This window comes from Bufo bufo, chromosome 1 (genome assembly GCF_905171765.1).
Source record: "Bufo bufo chromosome 1, aBufBuf1.1, whole genome shotgun sequence".
In the NCBI taxonomy this organism is placed as follows: Eukaryota; Metazoa; Chordata; class Amphibia; order Anura; family Bufonidae; genus Bufo; species Bufo bufo.
This window is the reverse complement of record NC_053389.1, coordinates 321,063,001-321,088,615: the sequence shown is the minus strand read 5'-3', so window position 1 is coordinate 321,088,615 and position 25,615 is coordinate 321,063,001. Positions and strand designations below refer to the sequence as shown.

At 40.1% G+C, this 25,615-nt stretch overlaps 1 protein-coding gene across 4 annotated transcripts in view; it reads left to right on the top strand.

The window, feature by feature from the left end:
* ATP10B (ATPase phospholipid transporting 10B (putative)) overlaps positions 1-25,402 on the top strand; it is a 500,197-nt gene extending 474,795 nt beyond the window's left edge. For all 4 annotated transcript variants that reach the window (XM_040441995.1, XM_040441996.1, XM_040441994.1 and 1 more), the window contains 13 exons: positions 2,182-2,373; positions 3,223-3,799; positions 5,544-5,650; positions 6,325-6,451; positions 8,298-8,482; positions 13,259-13,571; positions 13,858-13,934; positions 15,434-15,559; positions 18,863-19,063; positions 19,745-19,825; positions 20,806-20,910; positions 22,400-22,584; positions 23,138-25,402. In XM_040441995.1, coding sequence (XP_040297929.1) covers positions 2,182-2,373; positions 3,223-3,799; positions 5,544-5,650; positions 6,325-6,451; positions 8,298-8,482; positions 13,259-13,571; positions 13,858-13,934; positions 15,434-15,559; positions 18,863-19,063; positions 19,745-19,825; positions 20,806-20,910; positions 22,400-22,584; positions 23,138-23,525 — 2,664 coding nt within the window. In that variant the 3' untranslated portion in view covers positions 23,526-25,402. The remainder of the gene's footprint in view (positions 1-2,181; positions 2,374-3,222; positions 3,800-5,543; positions 5,651-6,324; positions 6,452-8,297; positions 8,483-13,258; positions 13,572-13,857; positions 13,935-15,433; positions 15,560-18,862; positions 19,064-19,744; positions 19,826-20,805; positions 20,911-22,399; positions 22,585-23,137) is intronic.
* Positions 25,403-25,615: the final 213 nt, after the last annotated feature.

Sequence of the window (25,615 nt, the reverse complement as noted above, 5' to 3'; positions counted from 1 at the left end):
AGTGCTTTACAATGTTTAGTTTTTCTTTTCATTAACAACATTTGTGTCTCTGGTGCCACTAAATGTTTAATTTTAAGGCCTTAGAGAAACATCATCTTTCATGTGATATAAAATTCCGCTCCTTAGAAATAAACCACCTTACAATAAAGTTTAAGTATAAGTCATGAGGAGAACGGATGAGCACATCTGTTGAAATGATAAAACCTATGCTATGGTTTTTCTTAGTCTCCACAGGATTTAACTTGCCGCACTTTTTGCTCAGTAGCTGTTCTTCATACTGCAAAAATTGCAAATGGCAACCATAGTCAGTCATGTTGGAGCTGAATCTTCTCTTGGCTCAGACACTTGCGTATCTGTGATTAAATATAAAGTATACGTTGCTCTTTTCCTTTCTGCTTGTCTCCATGGCTTTCAGTTTTGTGCATATTATTCTAAAAAAGCATTTTTAAACTCCTGGAAGCGATGAGAGGAGGTCCATAGCTATAATCTCCTTCTTATGTCCATTACATACCTGGATCCTCGTTCAGTGCTTTATCTATTTGTTTCAAGCAGTGGCCAGTTTTTGTAGGGACCTGTGTAGAGTGGCAGTCCTGTAAAGGTCACACTCGGTTGTAATGTAACCTGAGCTGGGTCCCGACATAAAGTAGGCCTCACAGTAGTTTCCTGGGCTTGCTTAGATGATATATATATGCCCTTGTGTATACTGTTGCAAGAATTCTCACAAGCATTCCTTGGCATACAGACAGGCAAGCGCCTTACATTCATCAAGGGAAGGTACCACCTATAAAATTTGATGAGACATGCAGTTTTGGATTGTAAGCAATTATCTAATAGTGCGTCCTGAGGCCTATCTCCAGAATATTTTAAAGAGGACCTTTCACCAAAAAACATGTAAAGAAACCGTTACATTACCTAACAGTGCGGCCCCCAGTGATGTATTTACGATTATTATTTTTTAGGAGGACCCCCCCCTTTCGTCCGCTGTGGTCTCTGGTAGTTCTGGTGCCTCATATGCTTATGAGGTGATTCTGTTCGAGTAGGCGGAGACTAGAATTTGTACAGGGAGAGGTTTTCTTCTCCCTGGCAAAGAGCGCATCCAATCAGAGCGCTGCACTCTTAGCCAGGGAGAAGGAGCTCAAGTTCTCGCGAGATTTGCGAGAACTAGAGCTTTTACACATCCCGAGGCGTGCGCCATCTTGGAGTCCCCGGTGGAGAGGATCGCAGCGGCGGCATAGGCAGCAGCAGTATTCTGTCAGTAAGTATGAAAACTTTTCATACTTACTGACAGGATACTGCTGCTGCCGCCTATGCCGCCGCTGCGATCCTCTCCACCGGGGACTCTCCCTGGCTAAGAGCGCGGCGCTCTGATAGGATGCGCTCTTAGCCAGGGAGAAGAAAACCGCGCCCTGTACAAATTCTAGTCACCGCCTACTCGAACCGAATCACCTCATTAGCATATGAGGCGCCAGAACTACCGGAGACCACAGAGATGACTCTTCTTTCAAATAAGAAATTCTATATACTATATAGATTCCCTGAGGAGAAAGAACATACGATTTTGGTGAAATAATGTGTGTGTGTGTGTGTATGTATGTATGTATGTATATGTATATATATATATACACTGTGTATCAAATTATTAAATCCACAGTAACATCCGAACAAAACCCCATCCTTTACATTATGCAAACTGCTCTTTGATTCAGCGTGCCCCATTTTGCTCTTGCAATAGTAGATGGGATCATGTCATTCCATTAATTATCAAATATATAAAAATAACATCTGTTCTAAAAACAATCTGAGAATGCTGGACAAGTTCCAGAGAACAACTAATGAAATCTCCTCTATCCAGATGCCAGCTCCAAGACAAATGCTGCTAATTGGGATATAGTCAAACAGATAAAAATGAACAAAATAAAGGGAAGCTGCACACTATTAGAATAATTAGAGCTAAAAATACCAATTTTTCCCACGTCATGACTGTGTTCCATATTTCCTCCGCGTAGTGCTTCATTGTAATCCTGGGTTTTGAACAATCAAAATGTCTTCACGTTGAGACATCTTGTCAGCGCCATTGGGAAATAAGAGGTCTCGGTTTATATGTGTCTGAGTTTATAGATGCATAAAGGCAGTTTGAGAAGGATGGAAAAAAAACAGATTAATTGGTGTTTTCTATTTCAGGAGAAAGACGTAACCCCGGATCAGATGCTGTTAAAGAAGGTCAGGGAAGCATCAGTCCAAATTGAAACTCTGTCTCCATTTAAGCCACAAAGCAGCTCCAGACCTTTAAGTTCTCCATATATTGATTTCTTCCTGGCTTTGGCCATCTGCAATACAGTAGTGGTGTCGACAGCAACTGAGCCAAGGCAAAGGGTAGGCCCTGTGGACATTTAGACTATTACACTTTATCCTCTGTCCATACACATTGAAAGATGATTAAATTGAACTGTATTGTTTATTGTTTACAGAACTGTCAATGCAAAAAGTTGTATACATTTTTTTTTATAAAAACACGGTGAAACAGGTGATTACTACACCTAGGTATATAATACATTACTATATATGAATACCTATTTAATTTATTACATTGATATATGTATTAGGAATATATATACATTACATTTTTACAGAATTTTATATAAAATTGATGAGCTATCCTGAGTATAGGTTATCAATATTAAAATCCTGGAAAACTTTTTTAATTACAATCTCTTTAATGTTTAAACCAAAATGATCATTCTTGCTAAATTTCAACCGACAAATGATCATTATAGTCAACCGATAACAGATCAAGATCTTCTGAAAAGAAGTTGGCTGCGTTTGAAACTATCTTCAAGGAATGATCATTTGTGGACAAAAGCTCTTTCTTGGAAAGAGCATTTTCAGAAAGATCTTTCATCCATCGCCTGGTTTAATTGAATACGTATGGCCAGTTGGAACAACTGTAATCTCCAATATGGACAAAAATATGTGTAAATGGTCTATGAAATGGTCATTCACCAGATGTTTTGTTCAACTGGTGTTCAGCTAATTTGTACCACAGACATGTAAAAATCCATGTCAAAAGTGTCTATAGCCTTGCAGGGCATGTTGTGGTAAATTATGCTACCAAATATCATAAAAAAGTTGTCAATTCTAAATGTTTGGGACCTTGGTCTTTACTTGTTCCTTACATTACTGTTTTAATTGTAGTAATTTGTTTCTCTGTGTTGACTTTTTAAGGTTACCATGACTCCATTGCTTAAACCATCAGCATCATCTTTGGAGAAATTTCAGCATTTGTTCCAGAGGCTAAAAATGTTGCGTCTCAGCCAGTCTTCCTCTGCTACTCCTAATTCTGACCCTGCAACTCCATCCAGTTCGAAGAAGAACAAAGTTAGTCCAGCTGGCACTCCTTGTTCTAGTTCAGGAGAAACTGAAAACCAAAGTGATGGGAGAGAGGATTCTTCAGCAAGCAAGAACGGCTCTGACAACTGTATTGATGACATGTTTGAGACTGTTGGCACGTTTCATATTGAAGACGAGTTCTTATATGAGGCAGAGAGTCCTGACGAAGCTGCACTAGTGCATGCTGCAAGAGCATATAGCTTCACCTTAATGTCCCGCACCCCTGAGCAGGTGACCATACGGCTTCCACAGGGTACCCTTCTCACCTTTGATCTTCTCTATACCTTGGGCTTTGATTCTGTCAGGAAAAGAATGTCTGTGGTGGTTCGTCACCCAATAACAAGAGAGATAGTTGTTTATACCAAAGGAGCTGACTCTGTGATCATGGATTTATTAGATGACCCAGCCAAAGGTAAGCACCAATAAATTATTTCTCTACAGTACAATACTTCATGCATGGCTAATTTGGAGGAAACTCCATTCAATATGCCATTAGCCAGTATTCACCTAGTGGTTTGTCAGGGTTTCTGACAGACAGTTCTACCCAGTAGTTATGCATATGTATATTACAAAATGTATCTTATTCTAATCAAATGTTGACCATATCACATCCTATCAGAGATTTACTGTTGACCAATGTGTTTGTAAGATGTCTATATGGCACTTACTAATATATTTGTTGTAATTATGTGACATTTTCCATATTTCATAAGGTATGCCCACTTGTTTATCAAGTCATTTATTCTGTCCACACAAATGGCAAATCACCTCCATGTTATGTCTCTTACATTCAAATACACTGTACCTGAAATCTGTTTCAATGGAAGAGGCTGATTGATGCATTAGATCACATGCCCCTCCATCAGCGGCCATCTTATGGACCAGACCTTTATGTGGACAGCACAGAAGATTTACCTAACAAGGTGACATGGCTTATGAAATATAGTAAACAGCACATAATATAAACAATGACTAAATTAGTAAGTGCAATATAGTCATCTTACATACACATTGATCACAGGTAGCCAGAAAGTGGCCAACCCCTTTAAAGGGATTTTAATATTGATGGCCTGTTCTCAGGATAGGTCATCGGTATCATATTGGCGGGAGTTTGATACTCGATTCCCCCTCCGATCAGCTGTTTGAAGAGGCCAGGAGGCTCCAGTGAGCTCTGCAGCCTGCTCACAGTTTACAAGGCACAGTGCAGTACATTGTATAGCAGCTGTGCTTGGTATTGCAGGCCAGGCCCACTCACTTGATTGAGACAAAGCTGTGCCTAGGCCATGTGCATACTTACTAATATTTAGGTTGGTAAAATCAGGACATTGAAAATCCCGCCCCCAGGAATGCCTGAAGCCACCCAGTTATGGGCAGGTTTATTGTTAAACCCACCCATTTCTGGCCTGGGAGAACCTGAATTTTCTGGGACTGTCTCTGAAAACCAGGGACAGTCCCTGCAAATTCAAGACAGTTGGCAACTATGTGTGTGACCAATGAATCTGACGTCATTTACCTAGCAAGCAGCCACAGTGCTCACTTGTGTAACGTGGCATCTTCAAACAGCTGATCAAAGGGAGAGCTGTAAGTCAGAACCCCACCGATTAGATGGGGCTAGAGTCTAGACTATCAAAATCCCTGACAACTACATTAACCAAGTGACTGAGGGTTCAGTGAACCGTAAATCAATGATATCCCAAAAAATGTTCTGGAAGGGTCCCATATACGATAGCCCTAAAACCTCTCCATGTATTAATGTTGAACTATATAGCTAAGATCATTAATATCTGAGAATTTAAAGTAGCCTCTCAGCTGTATTTCCATTTTGAATAGAATCTCTCACTACTCCTGACATGTCTGTTTTAGTAAATAATTATATTCCTCTTAAAAAACTGGTTACCATCATGATCACCTTTCTTACTTTTCTGTGGTATGCCATTCCTCTCTTCTGACAACAGAGACATGTCATGAGGAGTGGCAGGTCCTCTTTAAGGGGTTGTCTGCGCATTGATAAGTTCTGTGTAATGCTTCATTTCTCCTCTGCTGGCGCTATAGTTGAATTGAATACCTGCTGCTGGGGTGACCCATTACTGAGGATAGCAGAGGTTCTCATGATCTACTTGATCAGCTAAACTAAAATGTGATTATGTTCTCTTTAGCTAACATTAGTGAGGGCAAGAACCTGCGGAGGATCCAGTCAAGAACACAGAGGCACCTTGATTGGTATGCCAGAGATGGACTGCGAACCTTGTGTATAGCTAAAAAGGTAATCCGTGCCCATCAGCTTCACCTTTGGCTTTGTTTCATTACTCAGTGTGTTTCTACTTTCTGAAGACTTTTTATACATGAAAAAAGTTAGAACAAGGAAGTAGATCATGGAATAAACTTTCAGTTTAGGGAAAAACAATCTGTCTTTTTGGCATTATAAGCTGCAATAAATTCCTTCATGCTGTTAACCCAAGATATAAAAACACGTTCTGTGGCTGCAGTTCAAGAACACATGGTGTTAAATATGTCCTGCTTGATATGCTCATGCTCAATAAAGGTTAGAGAGTAGGGAAAAGCACAATAGATATGATAGCTCTATTGCCTATGAACATCTAGAGGTCACTAGTGGAGCTGAATTTGTCAGAAATTAGTGGGCCACATTGGATTTCATTGATGTTTACTGGGATTAAAATCTTGCGATAGCAATGTCATCTGTGGCACTGTTGGACTTTTCACTGGCTATGACCAGTTTAAGTGTATATCAGGCTGATCTGTCCTTTTCTTAGATTTTTTTTTTTTTTTTCTATGCCTTTTTGGCTGTTTTGCTGATTTACAATATCATTCTCCTCTTTAGATTATTGCATTTGTGTTTTGTGTGACAGAACATGTCAATTCTGTTACTGAAATGACCTTTTATGAATAAAGCATCTTCAATTTATATCTGGTTATCAGGTTTTGAGTGAGGAAGATTTTGAACGTTGGTCAAATTTCCGTGAAGAAGCCGAAGCGGCGATTGATAACAGAGAAGAATTGCTTATGGAAACCGCTCAGCATCTGGAAACGAATCTGACTCTGCTTGGTAAGTTGTGCCTACTACCCTTTAAGAATGGTTACCCTTACTGCAGGGCCTGTGTAAGCAGAAAATAACCTACTATTTAAATACAATTTTATTCTAAATAGAATTGTTGGAAATGTTTTAATTTCACAGGTCTCTATACTACAAAATATTCTTGAAATATTGCGGTTTTCACACCACTGAGCCTCATAATAGATTGAGATTTCTCGTTCTGTAGAGAACACTTTTCAGCAATTAATTCTTTATAATCACAGGCAGGATTACAATAAAAACATCTGCAATTAAGGGGAAAAAAACGGGTTAGAAAAAAAAGAATGTTGTTATCTGGTTTTAATTTGTAAATTATATATCTACCATAATAGCTTTCTTTTAAGTGCTTCAGCATATGCCCTACCAAGCCATGTACTACTCATGATGGTTGTTCCTTAACCACCAGTGGAATTCTCCTAGCTAGGATGGAAGTTATGAAGGTGACAATTTGGTGGACTAGAGTTTTAAGAGTAAGAGAAGAAAAAACACCCCCTGATCCTAGTATCACATGATGCGAAGGAAAGTCCTCATAGACCTGAGCCAGTGCATCCAGAATTACTGACAAGGCAGACTGACTGACTGTCATTGCACAAAATAACACATGTACTTCTTCTGTAAGACTTGCCTAGAGGCAATCATTCTAGTCCAGGCTTTGGTGCACCTTGTTCTAGAAGAATTTGGTTGAGCATTGTGGGAGATATCATTGAGACACAGACACTTTACATATCTTAGTCTTTACTGTAAAAGTATTAATGTAAAGTACCAGGAACTATTTAAAGAATAAGCTAAAACTCCTCCAACCGGTTTTCTATCTATAGGTACTTGAGGTTTATGAATCCCTGGTGACTGCTCCTCTCCCTGCAGTGGCATGTCTGCTGATAGCAATATTCAGTCTGAATCATCTGATCTACAGTATTTACTTAAGAACATACAAGCCTGTGAGCTTAGCCTTTAGGAAACCAGTGACTGTAAAAGCACTGAAAGCAACAATTTCCTGATAGCCTCTGGCCACTAACCAGCGCACATTCTTATAATTCATTTTAGTTCCATATATTTTATCTCACTAGTAAATTCCTTGCCCCCCCCACCCAGATGCTTACAAATTGTAGGTCTGCAAACACGGGCACCGGCCGCATGCACTCCGCATCACAATGCGGACCCACTGGCCTCAATGGGTCCTCGATCGGCAAGATGCAGCTGAAGGTAGGACAGGTCCTATCTTTTACGGCACAGAGGCATAGACCCGGAAGCACACAGAAGGGGCTTCCATGTGTTTGTGTGCTCCCGGGTCCGTGCCTCCATGCCACAAAAGATATGTCCCATCCTCGGCCGCATCTTGTGGATCATGAACCCATTGATGTCTATGACTCCACAACAGGGCTGCGGAGTGAACACTGCTGGTGCCCATGTTTTGGGGAGCCACAGTTTGCAGTCCACAAAACAGGCACAGCCATCCCACAGTTGTGAATGCGGTCTAGAAGGGTGATGTACCTAAAATGTGATGCGTGATGAGGCTTTAGGGGCACAGAGGTTGTATACAATTTCGTATGGCACCCCTGTCAAATATAGGTGGAAGCCCAGTTACGGTAAATGTTTTATTCATAGGCGCAGGGCCTTCAAACTACATGGATGCAGCTCAGTTGTCTCTGTAAAGAAAGTTATATTTTTTTTTTACTGAAACTGCAAAGTGGGCAAATGCAAGAGCTGTGTTGAAGGCAGTTGCCTCCACTGACTCCATGCCTGCCCACCCATATTTACTCATCAAGATATTTCTTTCTGGATAATTAGCAAATACAAATATTTTCTTGCCATTTCTAAGGTGCAACAGGCATAGAAGATCGTCTTCAGGAGGGCGTTCCAGACACCATTGCTGCCTTGAGAGAAGCTGGCATCAACGTCTGGGTGCTGACTGGTGACAAACAAGAGACCGCCGTTAATATTGCTTACTCTTGCCAACTCCTGGATCAGAGCGACATGGTTTTCACAATCAATACTGAGAGCAAGGTGTGTTGAATTATGGTTACATGGTTGACAACTATATGCAAGGTTAGATTATAGCATCTGCAAAAGGGGCAATTACACCAAGGCCTCAACCATTTAGTGGTCTCTACCACTCCATCAGTCTACTCTACACTTCCTCCCTGGATCAGAAGTGGATCCAGCAGGGAGGAGAAATATAAGTCCTTTATATTTCCCATTCTCTTTGACTCCACTTCTGACTTTGGCTCAAAAGACTATTCCAAACAATGCTGTGAGAAACCACCCCTAGTTAGTTACTGATTACTATATGGCGGTATTATGGTATTGTATGGTAATTTTATGTAAAAACAATATTTGTTTCAGTTTTTTGGGAGCCTATTTACACGGCGTAAAGGTACAATAATGTGGTTGTGACAACTCATCAATTTCAACCTTTCCAGAAATTGAAAGGAGCCCACACCTTCATGTCTTGTCTCAATACCTCCATTGATCTTGATCCAGTCTTGTGTGCCTCTAATTTTCAATGATGGCTCCAGTTTTTATTAGCCCTACCTTCTTAGTATAATTAACATCTCTTATATGAATACATATGTACAAATATGGCATACAGACTGTTACAGAATACATACTGTACTGTTACATACAGAATATAGACTGTTTTTAACTTTATAGAGGCTCCGAGGAGCATTAAGTTGCAATAAAGATTAGTAATACATTTTATTTTTTACAGTATGACTATTATATTCTAGTAGTTATTTTAAAATAGCTTCATGCAAACCGTAAATGACAGGTATGTATTTAGTCAGAAAGTTCTTTGTAGAACCAGTCTTATACCTGTCTTGTTGCATAGTGACAGTAATGGGTGCATCAATGGACGTCATGTTTTGCTGGTTTCAAAAACCCAACTGAAATGTTACATTCCTGTGAAATATATGTCAGCAGATCTGACAATGCATCTAATGATTACTGTCACTCATTAGAGAATGGGTTTTCAATACTTTTCTACTGATGGACTATCCTCCAGGATAAGCCATCAATATCTGATTGGTGGAAATCGGACACCCTGCACCCCTGCTGACAAGCTGTTTTGCAGTAGCTCTGGCACCAGAAGTTGTGCAGTAGACTGAGCTGGTTACTGCAGTGGATGTAGCTCTGCAGTAACCAGCTCCATCTACAGTACTACACACATGGACAGAGATGTGTAATTCAGGTGCCAGAACTACTGCAGAACAGCTGATCAGGGGGTGCCGGGTGTCAAATCCCCACTGGTCAGACACTGATGGCCCATCGCGAGGCCATCAGTAGAAAAGTACCAGAAAACACCTTTAACTCCCACTGATTTCAATGCAAGGGACCGTGCATGTGCGGTCTCCTTTCCATAGAGGGTCAGGACCAAAATATTCCAGTTCTTAGAAGCAGTTTGGAAACCCATTTACATACTGTAATTCAAGACTTATGTTTTCAAGGTGCAAAAACAAAAGTGGTACATGTATATTGAATGGCTACACTTCATTCAATTGTTTTCACTTCCAGAATGTCCATGTTATAGAACAGAGCTCCTCAAGCTTTTCTTACTAGGGCTGTACCAGTCAGCGTGTATTGATGCCAGGTCCTCCCCATCTGTTCTTTGCAGAACATTAATATAAGCAATCTCTGGTCCTCATCAGAGATGGTTTCATCCATGGTGCGACTTATGTATCACTTCTGTAAAAGCTGCATTCCCAGCCTCGTCTCATCTAACTCTAGGAGTCTCCTCACAGTGAAGCCTCTATAAACTGTGCCCTGTATACAAGATGTAGCAATCGTCATCAGCTGTTTGAGTAATCCTCTGGATAGGTCATCAGCATCTGATCGGTGGGGGGCCAACACCCAGGACCACTGCCAATCAGCGCTTTGAGAAGGCAGCGGTGCTTGCAGTTGCACCGCGGTCTTCTCTCAGCCTAGTCTAGGCCAGTGACATCACATTCATTGTTTATGTGGCCTAGGAGCAGCTCAGCCCCATTCAAGTGAATGGGGCTGAGCTGCAATACCAAGCACAGCTGCTATACAATGTACGGTGCTGTGCTTGGTGAGCTGTAAGAAGGCAGCGGTGCCTTCTCTAAACCGCTGATCGGCAGGGGTCTCAGATGTCGGACCCCGACTGATAAGATATTGATGAACTATCCAGAGGATAGAGTATATTTGCACACTGTTTCTTCCCCCTTCTCAGTGAAGCCATCAGAGAGCTCCTGTGACAGTTCCGTCTGTAGTTATTATTTGTACTTTGCTTATTAACACTCATTATAGCAAAATTATCGGTTTTCTAAGAATTTAGTTTGAGTGTTTTTGAGATGAGGACTATAGATAGCGCTATCAGAGCAACTTCCTGACAGATTCACTGAGAAGGAGGAAGCAACAGTAGAGAAAAAAGACCCATAATGAGTGGGATGCAATAGCAAAAACTAAATAGCCCCCAAAGATGTCCATAGTCTTTAAACTAATTATTCAGTTTTATTTTTTTCTAGCTAAGGCTGAGTTCACATCTGCATTGTCCATCAGAGGAACAGAAAAAAAACAGAACCATTAAACAGGTTGAATAACGGATACAACAAACAATTTTGTTTCTATCCATCACTCATTAACTTCAATGTTAAAAGAAAAGAAAAAAAGGAAAGCTCATTTCCATCATGTTTCTGTTATTTTGGCTGAAAAGAAAAGTCTTGCAGTAGTTTTTCTTCTGTCAAAAATAACGGAAACCTGAGGGAACTGAGTCAAGCTTGGATACTAAAATGGTAACTAATATTACACAGTTTCTTTTTTTTTTTTTTTTGTTCTTTAGCGGAAGAGAACAACCGAATCCATTAGTGCTTATGTGGACTTAGCCTTAATAGAATATTACATTGGTAGGTGTATGAGATTTGGAATTCTCACTAATATCCCAAGTGAAGCGGTTCTAGTATTCCCAATGTTGCCTCCACCTTGGCGATTGCCATAGCTTGATATTTATGCATGGCTGTTACACCACTGAAATCAATAGAAGTCACTCCATAGCCATTCTGAACTATGGGAATGGGTGTGTGATCAGAACTGAAGTGAACAAAGTTGACATTGTGATGTCCGGGTTGAACAGCACGCATGATCGAAAGGGCAGGCTTCAGGTGTGCGGATGCTTTTCAACCAGGACCTCACACAGGGCAAGCTTCAGGTGTGCGGAGGCTTTTCAACCAGGACATCACACAGGGCAAGCTCCAGGTGTATGGGTGCTTTTCATCGAGGACATCACACAGAGCTAGCTCCAGGTGTATGGGTGCTTTTCAACTAGGACATCACACAGAGCTAGGTGTATGGGTGCTTTTCATCGAGGATATCACACAGAGCTAGTTCCAGGTGTATGGGTGCTTTTCAACTAGGACATCACACAGGGCAAGATCCAGGTGTATAGGTGCTTTTCAACTAGGACATCACACAGAGCAAGATCCAAGTGTATGGGTGCTTTTCAACTAGGACATCACACAGAGCAAGCTCCAGGTGTACAGGTGCTTTTCAACCAGGACATCTCACAGGGCAGGCTTCAGGTGTATGGGTGTGTTTTCGACCAGGACATCACACAGGACAGGCTTTCAGTGTAACAATTCTATCTGATCAAACTGGAGCACCCCCTTTAACATAATGACTTAAAAGATTGAAAACACATTCTCCCTCTTCCTTCAGTCCAAGCCTCAAACGATTACACATTCTTAAACACACATATGGCACACGCAAATCTCTGTTTGGAAATAGTCTCTTACATCTGGGTGTCATGGCGTGGTTCTGCGGCCAACAGCTTAAGTAAATAGCGATAACTAGAAGACACACAAAGTGCTTGACAAACTCAGGTGTGCCACAGGTATGCCTCACCTTTCTGATGTAGCAGTATTTTAAGTTTTTGGCAAATTGTTAAGGGAGTTGGTAGTATAGGTGTAGCAGAGCTGATGTGGTTCGCCTTGACCCTTTTTGCTGAGATAATTAACTGATTTAAGATCATGTTTGCCTACAGTCCTACGTAAAAAAAAAAAAAAAAACACCAGTGAAGATTTACTGCATTGGGCTCTGTTCACATCTGTGTCATAGCAAAAACAGAAACCACATTGAAGTGACCAGATTCATCACATGACGGTCACTAATGGAACTCGATCGATCGCTTTCACAGGAGATGCCGGTTCCATTATAGTGTCCATTCTTTTGATGGAAAAAAATACACTACATATGGCTCTATTCTTCCCACCAAATATGACAGAATCTGTGATCAGTGATGGCCAGTTTGCCGTGTTCGCCCGCGAACACATGCGGGCTGCCATCTTAACTCACAAGTCCGGCGATGCACAGGTAAGTCCTTACCTGTGACGGGAGCCGGTCTGAAACAAATGCGGTCACCGGGAGCAGGCAGTTCCGAGAACAGCCCGATGAAGGCCCCCAGCGGCTGTTCTCGGAACTGCCTGCTCCCGGTGACCGCATTTGTTTCAGACCGGCTTGCGCACAGGCACAGGTAAGGACTTACCTGTGCATCGCCGGACTTGTGAGTTAAGATGGCAGCCCGCATGTGTTCGCGGGCGAACTGGCCATCACGGTCTGTGATATCTTTCAACTCAGATGTAAACACAATGTTAGCACTTCTACATTTGTACTTAATAAAAGGCACTGCTATTTCACGTCCCACAGCCTGATCTTTACTATGAGGCATGGACTTGGATATAGTACCGGTTTCAACCCGGTAGATGTCATTTACATGTTCAACAATTTTTGGAACTTCACAGAAAGTGTCCTTTGTATCTGGTGTCATAGGAAACCTGTGAGTCTATTTTGGACTGCACTCTCGAAGAGGTCAAAAAGTTTTCCCCTGAGAAAAAGAAGAGGTGGTGCTTTAAAAAACGAAAGACAGAAGACACTTGTGACACAACCATGGCTCGTCCTGAGGTCGGACTGGTCATCGATGGAATTACATTAGCTGTAATCTTCCAAGGCGGTTTGGAAGAAAAATTTTTGGAGTTGACCAAGTATTGTCGTTCTGTCCTGTGCTGTCGTGCTACACCTCTACAGAAGAGTATGGTGGTCAAACTGGTGCGCAACAAGCTGAACGTCATGACGCTTGCTATAGGTAACCATTAGAGATTTGTTATAACGAAATGCAGTCCTTCTTAGAGTTCACATAAGTATTTGTACATTGAGGCCACATCACTTTTTAAGCAATTTTCTACTTCTTCACAATCTAGAAAAATACCCTAGAAAAGTAGGCTAGCTATATCATCACCTGTCGTGTTTCTACGTCTTTTATTTTAATGACAACGTTTATGAAGCTTCTCTAAGTTTAATAACTACAAGCAACTATGAAATATTGTTTATTAGATGACCTGTAACTTGACATATATTCATAATTTCCCTAGGTGATGGTGCAAATGATGTCAGTATGATTCAGTGCGCAGACATTGGGATTGGGATTTCTGGCCAAGAAGGCATGCAGGTACATTCTGAGATCACAAAGTTGTCCTTATTATGACTATACTTTTTTACCTGAACATTTTACATCCCTTTCATGTGTGAAATGAAATCATGTTTTCCTGAATCTATGCTTTTTCTGCCATCACATTTACGGTGTCTTGTGTGTAGTCAGCATAAAGTAGTGGCAGACAGTGATGGCCAGTTCGCATTGTTCGCCCGCGAACATATGCGGGCTGCCATCTTTTTTCACAAGTCCGGCGAGCCACAGGTAAGCCCTTACCTGTGCCTGTGCCGCGAGGCGCTCTGAAAACAAATGCGGTCACCGGGAGCAGGCAGTTCCGAGAACAGCCCGATGAAGGCCCCCGGTGGCTCCCAAGACGCCGCGTTCAGGCACATCCTCGGAACGGCAACATCCCCTCATATGTGAGTTACCCCATTATTATAGAATAACAAAAGGTGGAATATTGTTCTGGCGACACGAACTATTGTGACGTACGAAGTTTTGACTCGGCGACATTGATTGTACTGTGGTTTGTGAAGTACTATACGGCGGTGTGTGCAATACGGGGACGAATTATCCAACATTAGAATTACGGACCCAAATATTGAACTCAAGCTATTCTAATATACAGCATAGTACTGAGATTGTCAATTATATTACAAGACGCAGCCGACTACATATTGCTTTTGGGCTGTGGAGTAGATACACTAATTGTTTTTATATAATATTTTTTAACCATATTTGTTTCAATAAATATATTTTATTACAACTATACATGTATTCAGATGAAAAGTGAGTGCCTGCTAAAATCCTTCTATATATTAATTCTACCAAGCTTGGGTGTAGCACAGCAGAGCACCGTTACCATTTGAGTCATACGGTAGAGCCACCTCACTCAAGTCATACAGGTAAGGGCTTACCTGTGCCTCGCCGGACTTGTGAAAAAAGATGGCAGCCCGCATATGTTCGCGGGCGAACAATGCGAACTGGCCATCACTGGTGGCAGACACCCTGATTATGGCGGTGTCTCACTTACTTAACAATATGTGTTAGATTTAAAGGGGTTGTCCAGGTTCAGATCCCCTTCTTTCCCCAATCAGCCCCCTCTATATAAGCATTGACATTTCATGCTCCCATGCTCTCCTTTGCCCTGCGCTGGATCGCTTATGACAAGGGCTTCCGCCTAGCAGTGTTGCCGGTGACGTCACCGACTCTGATGGGAGGGCTGTAGCTCTGCCCTAGCCGTTTTACAGGCTAGGGCAGTGCCAAAGCCCGCCCATTAGTGCAGGTGACCTCACTGGACTCACTGCTAGGTGGAGGCATCTGTGTAGCTTTGCCCATGGAAAGCCCGGTACGTCACTGGATCTCCCAAAAAAAGCCTTTGCCCTGCGCGATTTAGTTTGAATATTGACAGGAAGTCCAGTAAAATGCTGACTTGTCTCCAATATGGATAAACCTTTGAATCCAGATTTGACCATCTACCTACAGTTTTGTAATATGACTTTGTCTCTTGATTCCAGGCTGTTATGTCCAGTGATTATGCAATATCTCGCTTCAAACATTTAAAGAAACTATTGCTTGTCCACGGTCACTGGTGCTATACTCGACTAGCAAAAATGGTCATCTACTTCTTCTATAAAAATGTGGTAAGTTTTTTTTATACGACGTAGATATCATAACTACTAGAACTGTAAGGTGTATATTCAGCAATTCTATACATTAAAATAGAACCTGGCAAATGAGTGGATTGTCCTATCAAAGGTAAAGAGCAGGACATTAGATATGACACTGCACCATACCTCAGAGAGGAGCTACTACAGTACTACAGTGCTATGTTCCCATCATTTTATGATGTCCGTTTAGTGTGTATACCAGGAAAGATACTACACGCTAAACGTGTCCATAGGGTTACATTAGCCAGAGTGAGGCCAAAAGAATATGTTGTATACCACAAAAAATACAGTATAGAATAGTGTAATAGACTGCAATTGTGTTCAGTAAAAAAGGTATAATTGTAATTCTGATAAGCTGGAGAGTTTTTCAAAATCTTTTGTGAGATATTTGGGAGTATTTTTTATAAATTAATATCTGGAAAAGTTGCCATGTCCATAAATACTAATCACATTACAGTGGATACTGCCACCTTAAAGGCATCTGTCAGCAGATTTGCACCTATGAAACTGGCTGACCTGTTACATGTGCACTTGGCAGCTGAAGGCATCTGTGTTGGTCTCATGTTCATATTTGCTCACATTGCTGAGAAAAATAGTTTTTTTTTTATATATGCAAAAAAGCCTCTAGGGGGCAATGGGGGTGTTCCCGTTACACCTAGAGGCTCTGCTCTCTGCAACTTCCGCTCCATCTCCACTTTGATTGATAGGGCTAGGCAGTGAAAACATCATCAGAGCTGGCCCTGTGAAATCAAAGTGAAAAGGACGTGGCAGTTGCAGATTGCTGACCCTCTAGGTGTAACGACAACACCCTCATTGCTCCTAGATGCTCATTTGCATATATTAAAACAACCATATTTCTCAGCAATGCCGGCACATATGAACATAGGACCAATACAGATGCCTTCAGCTGCCAAGTGCACATGTAACAGGTCAGCCAGTCTCATAGGTGCAAATCCGCTGACAGAGGCCATTTAAAAAGCATCTGTCACCATGATCAGCCTTACTAAACCAGGCATAGTATCTGCTAGGGCTGATCATAGTGACTAAAATGAGCCATTTCTCTCTGCAATCAGTATTACCAATGCAGTGAAATTCTTGTTTTCAGTTATATGCAAATGAGGTACTCAGGGGCTGGTCTCGCTTGCCACTCCCTCTACCAGTGAGATGGGCCAATGCCTGGCGCTGAAATCTCGTGAATGCACGGGCTGCAGTACCATTGGTGCATGTTCAGTGAAGATCTTAAAACTGGGTGACCGAAGAGATCATCACGGCGTTGGGTCATGTGCGAGATTTTAGGGTCAGGATGAGCTAAATAATTTTATGGTTTACAATAACTGATTGATTAACAGACATGAGAGGGGTGAGCTATGATGACTTACTGGAGACCACACCCTTACATGGGCCCCTCTGCTGCGTGTCTACACCAGAGCTAGATCATTGGTTGTATGGACAACACATCAGTTTTTTTCAGATTTTTTTAATCTATTTTTAATGCATTAGACATGGAGAATGCCTTTATTTTGCCTGTCAAGGGTGGACGCAAATCTCCACCTGTGATTTGACATTAATGTAATGTTGTAGTCCAGGAATAATCTATCCGGGAGACACCTGTATGGAATCCATCTCCGGTGATTTGCAGTTGTTTTAAGTATTTTTTGAGAGCTGCTTTATGAGTAATCTGTGTATAGTCAGTAATTGACTACGGCATCCATCAAATTAAATTAGTGCTAACAATTTGCATATACAACACATAATTAATGGCGGTTATAGTCTCAGACAATGCTAATGTAAGAAAATGTGTGAAGATGTAACATGAAATTATATTATCTTTTAGTTGTCCTGGCAACCATTTTTTACTAAAAAAAATTTATTTTTTCTCTGACGCAGATCAAATTAAGCGCTTTTTCTTTTTTCCCCTAAAGTTTAATAATGCAAATGATGTGATTACTGAAAATGAACTTAATTTGAATGAATGAATTGCACACAGATAGAATTCCGACATCTTTAAATTCAAAGTGAATAAAAGAAGAAAGAAGTGCAACTGAAAATAAAGACTTATTTTCTATATTTCACATTTAATGAGGGATAAAACTTAAAACCAAGCAAAATCTTTAAACTGTTTTCCTCCTTCCGGTATTATTACTGCTCAATAAAAGACAAACTCATTTATCTTAAAATGCTTGCCACCAACATAAAAGCTCCGCTGTCTTGTCCATTAACTTATGGATAAGTTAGTCATATTAATAAATGAATGTGATTATTCCACTGGGATAATGAATCTGCAGAATTTAAATCAATTCTTCTCAGTTTGTTCTGATCTCTGTTTATGAATGTTATTCTAGTAGAAGACCATTTAATACAGGAACAGGAAGATATGCGCTTTCCCATGATAGAAGTACTCTAGGTTGGTTCAAAATACAAATGAGGGGAATGTGGAGCATTTTGGATGTTCTACGGGGGTGATCTGCTTCAGAGCAGTACGAAGGACTTTACACAAATGGGTACCATGTAATGCTGCATTCTATCCTGCAGCAGCTTCCCTTGAAAATTACAGTTGATTATTAGAGATAACAGACTAGTGGTGATGAGCTGATTTCCGACCGGTCCATGTTCAGTCATCCAAAGTTTTTTTTAGGAAAGACTTTGACAGCATAACTCTTAGCATATGCCTCCAATGTCCGACTGTCAGGGGTCCAACAGTAGTGACCCACTCATCTCCTATTGGCTCTCCTTTCTCTGTAGGCCATATGGTCAACTATTAACTATACTGTGCCTACCTTGTGACTTCTGAAGATAACCAAGCAGGTTCAACAGAAGGCATCAATGTATTTCCCATGACAGAGGGTTCTCCAAAAAAAAACTATCAATAATAGTTGAAATAGTAGACCACTGGGAATGCTATAACTGTCTATTATGTCTATTAACAGTTGTTTCTTTGCTAATAACTTAAAGTCTTTACATGAACTTTCTGTCTTCTGTCCTTCATATCATTCCCTGTTTGGCCTAACTTTATTTTCGCTACAATCTTCTTTGGAGGTTTTCAAATTCTTGATGATTCCTGTCAATGTTCATGTCCTTTTCCATTCCTTTCTCCTGCGATAAAACCTTAACCATTAACCTTAAATGACTGTTTTATCAAGAATAGTTGTCCTTCTTGATGTTCACATGCACATAGATAATGGCTACTACTAGTGACCATGTCTCATTGGTAAGCAGTGTTTATACTTCTTCTGTACTTGTACTGTATCTGTTGAATAAGGTTGTTTTTTTTTCTAGGCGTATGTCAACCTCCTGTTCTGGTTCCAGTTCTTCTGTGGCTTCACAGGTACCACGATGATTGACTATGGGCAGTTGATCTTCTTCAATCTCTTCTTTACATCTGTGCCTCCACTTGTGTTTGGAATAATGGACAAGGATGTATCAGCAGAAACACTCATGAGTTTGCCAGAGCTTTACAAAAGTGGACAGCAGTCTGAGGTACACAATGTCAACTTTAAATAAACTTCATGTTTCAGTTCACATCCAAAGCTGTCAAGATGATATTTTCCTTTTATTCCGATTACCCTTGGCAAATGGTATCCCTGAAGATGCATATTAATTTTACATAGTGAGGCAAATTGCTTTTGTTCTGTATTTGAACAACCGTTTCAATATTTAATTGAATAAATTATGTGCTTTTCTCAGAATTAAGCAACAATATATAGACCCTGAGTGACTTGAATTAAACTTTTGTTTTTAAATTATATTGAGTGTATTAGATAAAGGGTAAAGATAGTCATCCTACTGCTCCTACATAGAAATTATGATTTACAGATTGATCTCAAATGTCTACTCATAAAGCCATGGGGAGACATGGAACAGTGGTCTTTTACCTTTCAAGGTGATCATGAATGAAGCTTAAATTTCTGTAAATGGGTCCATAATAGTCCTTGAAAACAGTGTTGTAGCTACAGGGGAAGCATTTACATTCAGGCCCTGGAATATAAAAATGTCAAAGCCCCTTAGGGCACATAAGAAGACACCAGTATTAAACATTTTGGGAGCCCAGTATTAAAGATTGTGGCTCATTAGCTTCAAGTTAAACTTCTGCTTCATAGGAATGAATGTTTATTTTTACTGATACTTATTGCTACAATGACTGTATGTTTCTTCTTTTAGTCATACAAGATGTCTACATTTTGGATAGTCATCCTGGATGCTTTCTATCAAAGTCTTATCTGCTTCTTTGTTCCTTATCTTGTAAGTACTTATTTCTTTCTGTGGTTTGGTTATCATTGTACCATGGCACCCCAGCAGCTCACCAAGCACAGCGCCGTACATTTTATAGTGGCTGGGCTTGGTATTGCAGCTCAGCCCCTTTGACTTAAATGGCGCTGAGCTGCAAGTAGGCCATGTGACCAATCTACGGTTGACGTCACATAGCCTAGGAAGAGGCCACGATGCTCATGGAGTGCTGACCTCTTCCAACAGCTGATCAGTGGGGGTCCTGAGGGTAGGTCATTAATATCTTTTACCAGTCCCAACTTGGTACTGCTATTAGGCAAAAAACGTTTTGTTTTTTTAAAGCAGGTACTCTGAAGTATAGCTGTACATACTTTCCAGTGTTCTGTTTCTAAAAATTTAGATACACGTGTTCCCAAATGTTTATCTATACATGAGTGATTCTAGACGTACAGTATAGCTAAGCTACTTATGAGTGTTGCCAGAACTATGGCTATGCATGATACCTGTTCTCAGAAAATAGCTACTGTATCTGTAGGAATGTTTCCAGAAAGTATAGTTATGCCGGCAGTTCCTAGAGTTATGGTTATTATGGCTATTCCTAGAGGTATAGCCACCCATCCATTTCCCATAACATTGACTTTTTACTGTACATACATCAGTTAGAAATCTTAAAAAGTACACACATCCGTTATATAGCTCAGTACAAGTACACATGGGGGATATTTATCTTGAGGGGAATTTTAGAAGTCTGTTTACAGGATTTCATTCTTGCCTTATTTTACACCAAATTTATCAAATTACACACAATGTGCCAAAAATTTGCAACATTTTGCAACTCTTTGAAGCCTGAATTTTGGAGTGCAGGGTTTTACACATTCCCCCATGGAATGTTTCTACAATTGAATCTGTGATTTAGTGTTAAATACTGTTGGGGGTGCTGCTTCTTTAAGAACCATTGACTCAGTGATCATTTTGCTTTTTTGTTTCCTTTTTAGACATACTATAGATCTGGGATTGATCTTTTATCATTTGGCGCTCCCATAAACACTTCTGCCCTTTTTACTATATTACTCCATCTTGCTATTGAGATAAAAACTTGGGTAAGTTTTGATGCACGTGTTTTGTTATTTTTATTTGATATATTAGAATTAGATTTGTCTCATGATAAAGATTTTTGCTGAGAAATAATATCTAGACAGGTAAACACCAAGCACCTGACCAGTCTAGTTCAGTCAATGCCAACATTGATTCTTACTGCTTTGCTGACAAAAAATACAATATTCTGTTGGTACCATGTCGATATTTCTTTCTGTCTTACTAAGCATTAGGCTGATGAATCACATAAGGTCTCCTTTAATTCTGAAGGATATGTTTACACACTTTTTTTCCTATCTTATTTTTATCTTTTTCTCAAGACATTTTGTACCCATAATTTTCTACGAGCCAAACATATATTCAAACTCATTGGCCCAGATTTACTAATGTGTCTGGGGAAAAATGCATTCACAAATCTGGCTATAAGTGTGGTATGAAAGAGGCTTAGACATGTATTACAACTAGGGGTGAGCGAACTTGTGTTTTATAAGTTTGGTTATTACAGTTCCGATACGGATTCCGTTACCACGGGCCATAACGGAATTCTATGACTGAATGCATAACGGAATGCCTATAAGAGGCATTCTGTCATAATAGAAATCTATGGGCTGTATAACTTATCCGTCTGGTTTCCGTTATGCAGGAGGCGTCTCCTTTATAACAAAAACCAGACTGACTGATCCGTTATGTGGCCCATATACTTATATTATGATGGAATGCAAAGTGTAATGACTCTTAAAGGCATTCCGTTATCCATTCCGTCATAGAATTCCGTTATGGCCTGTGGTAACGGGATCCATATCGGAATTGTAATAAAACCCAAACTCAAACTTATAAAGCACAAGTTCACTTATCCCTAATTACAACTTTTACTCAATACTGATGAGATGATTCTCCAATAAAATGTTATGTTCAAATGTGTTTCTCTAAAAAAAAAAAGTTTGTGTGTCAAACTGATGCATTTTGTTATACAGTACCTATTACATGCTTGCCAACAGTCCCGATTTTGCCATGACAGTCCAGAGAATTAGCATGCATAAGCCCTGCCCTAAAGTGGATATTTTGTGGTTATTCCAGGGATGCGCCTGAGTGGTCCAAGATCGGGCTTAAACATGCAGATTTTTTTGTTAACTTTTTAAGTGTTGGCAAGGATGAAAATACAGAGTCTGAGGAGGTGGTGCATCACATGCATTGAAGGAACACTAAAGAGGCAATCCCCATTTCATGCACCAATCCTGCAGGCCCTAGGCTAGACAAAACACAGGCCCAGATTTACTAATGTATGCTTACCAAAAATCTGTCTAAAATTAGTGTTATTTGGTGCATCTGGGATTTCTATACTTTTTTCCTTAATGCTTGAAAAGGGGTGCGACTTACCTAAAGTGGGCATAGCTTTATGTGAGAGATGGCAAGGCCTTCTGCATCAAAAACTGCATGTGATTCTACATATAGCTCCAATGAAGACCAGTCACCATTTTGTGTTTCTGTTTACAGACTTTAGTACATTGGGTCACAATGATTGGAAGTGTTGCTGTCTATTTTGCGGTTTCGTTGGCGTACACTGCCATATGTGTTTCTTGTGAAGTGCCATCCCCGTACTGGATAATAGAAATGCAGATGTCAGACCCTACATTCTATTTAGTCTGTATTTTTACACCAGTTCTGGCCCTTCTGCCACGGTAAGCGTTTCTCCTTTTCTAGACAGTATTTCTTCTGATGTGGTAAAGTTGCCAGTAATTACCAAGTATGTGGAGGTCATACAAACCACGTAAAAGAGACTGTTTGTTAAGACAACATTAGAAAGGAAGGAGAAAAAAAAGATACCAAACATGAGGCAGACAGTAAAACACATGAATGGAGACCATTAGCACCTGCATTAGTTATCTGAATTGTAATGAGGCTGAGGTTTATACAGAAAATATGTTATGTGTCATCTTTTCTAGTTCCTTATATCATTAATGAATTAGGCCATATGGACATCATAGAGGGGGCCTCTCAACACTCATCTGTTAGCTAGAGAACAGAGCCAGTTAAATGGGCTGCTCCAGCTTTGGAGGTGTTAATTGGGCCCACAGTATCATACACTGCGCCATAGTTAATATGACATTTGATTTCCTCATCAATAGGGTTTACAGGGTAGTCCATCAAAAACCTTTATCATCAGAATGAACTCCTGCACAAGAGTCAAGGGCATCATATGCTAATCATACATTTTTGGATCTTATTGAACAGGTTCTTCATCAAAGGACTCAGAGGTACATGTGGTGTGACCCCTACCACAGAAGCTCAAAAACTGGATAAACTTGGTAAAGAAGAACGGGAATTCAAAATCCAGGAATGGAGGGACAAGAGTAAGAATGAAATTGCTTCTGACCTTTTCGACTCCACCGTTAATAGCACAAATGTTTTACCTGCAACTCCAGAAAGAGTGCTTCACAATGTGTGCTCACCTAGCCATGGGGACAGCAGTTACAATCCTCCCAGGGACATGGATAATGCAATATCACCTCTTGCACGACCGGTAGCTCCATCTAAAGGGGTTGAAGATCTCTTAAGAGAGAACGACGAGGACTTAAGCAGATCAACCCACCGCAGGTCTATTAGTACGGTCACTGTTTAAAGACAGATGTTATTTGGAGATTGTGTTATATCTCCCAATTTATATGTATATATTGTTCAGCTGCTGCGTAACCCATATTGGGAAAAAAGAGGTCAAATTTGCCTCCACCTTCAACTGTGAAGTTGTTTTACACACTGGAAACCAATTTGATAAATTTTTGTGACTGGTGCAATACAGACTTTTTATGTGAAGGAAAATGAACTGTTGATAACTGTGGACCCTTTTGGACACTGTTTCCTGTCCAACTTTTGGTCCTTTCCATACAACGTGGAACATCATCATGGACAACCTGCATCACAAGTTTACAATTTAATATTTTCTACCAACGAGCTATTTGCATTACACATGGGCTGCACTTGACCATGAGTCACTCTACCCATCATCCATAGTCAGAAGATGGATGTATATAAAGGCAGGGGCATTTGTATTCTGTGCAAAGTAATTTTACAAAATCCAGTGATTTGAATCATGTTTCCTTAGTCATGTGTGAGTCTGTGATTTCATTAGTCTTACCTATTTTAACGATGTATGTCACATTCCAGAATCAGCAGTTCAGGTGAAGTAAAAGAGGACTTGTCACTGGACATTATGTCAGACTTCGGTATGTTGTCCTGTTAAAATATTCAAGCTCATTTAAGCCCCAAAGCCCTAGATAAATGTGTCCAAAGAATCAGGGATGGGGCTAACACTTTGTTGAATGTATTCGCACCCCTGAGTTTTGACATCATAAGGTGCTATAATGTAAAGTGGACGTGTCCTGGTGGGAGATTTAGTTTACACAGTCCTGAAACTCATGCCAAATGTATGTGCCAAGTGAATGAAATGTTGCCTTCCCTGCATGCCACAAATGCCAACTTCTATTTTAACTGAATTTTAAGAAAATAGTCTTTATTAGAGCTGCCATGAACAAGATCACAGTATGAGTGTGTGTGTGTATATATATATATATATATATTATATTAGATATTTACCTAGTTCTTTTCAATTTATTTATTTTTAGTTTTAATTTTGTGGCACAGCAGAATCAATACTTGAAATCCCGTATTTAGTTCACTTATAAAAATACAATTACAGAACAAACAATGTTTTATAGTTTTTTTTATTTATTTTTTTAACATACCTTGCCATCTCCTCTTACTGTACAGATGTTGCATTTTTTTTTTTAGTACTATGAGAATTTGTAAATTAATATTGCTTATTAACTGCAGTAGATGCATTACTTTTGAGTTCGGCTCAGTTCACATAGAATTTATTTCCACTCTGTTGGGGTTGAGATGTCTTTAAAGGCAAGAATATTGTAGTCTGCAGTGGTATTCTTACAATTAAAAACATTGTAAGTCAGAATTTTTGGGATCCATGTGAAATTGAGTCTGCCATCGCTGGTAGTGTTGAGCGAACTTCTGTTTTCAAGTTCGGTTTTATGGTCCGTAGTACCGGAATCCATAACAAAATTCTTAGATATCCCGAACCTTGCACGCCGAACTTGAAAACAGATGTTCGCTCAACACTTATCGTTGGTGAAAGCTGTGCTAGTGTTAACAGTACTCTAGCCATTGAAAATCGGCTAAGAAAAGCATCTGGCTGTATGGTGCTGGTTGTTGTGGACATCTATGGCTGTACCAGTCTTTATTAATATATTCTAGGCTGCCGAGAATGGAAGACCTGTTATGTTCTAAGCCTAAACTTGAGCAAAAGAAAGTGACTATTATAAAAAAAAAAGCTTTATTTTTAATTGTCTTGAAAAAAGAGAAGGCAGCACTCCAAAAATTCATGAAAGAAGTGGGTGATTTATTAACCCATGTGACAGCAACGTTTCAGCTCTGTCTATGGAGCCTTTGTCAAGCCTTGACAAAGGCTCCATAGAGAGAGTTGAAACGTTGCTGTCACATGGGTTAATAAATCACCCATTTCTTTCATGAATTTTTGGAGTGCTGCCTTCTCTTTTTTCAAGATATTTAGCAAGACCTTGGTTGCCGGTCTTCTGAAGAAATTTACACTCCTATTGCTGTTTGTGTGCTGCTCTTTCCTTTTTTTGTTTTGCTTTTCTTTTTTTTTTTCTTTTTTTTCTATTTTTAAATGGCTATTGCAAG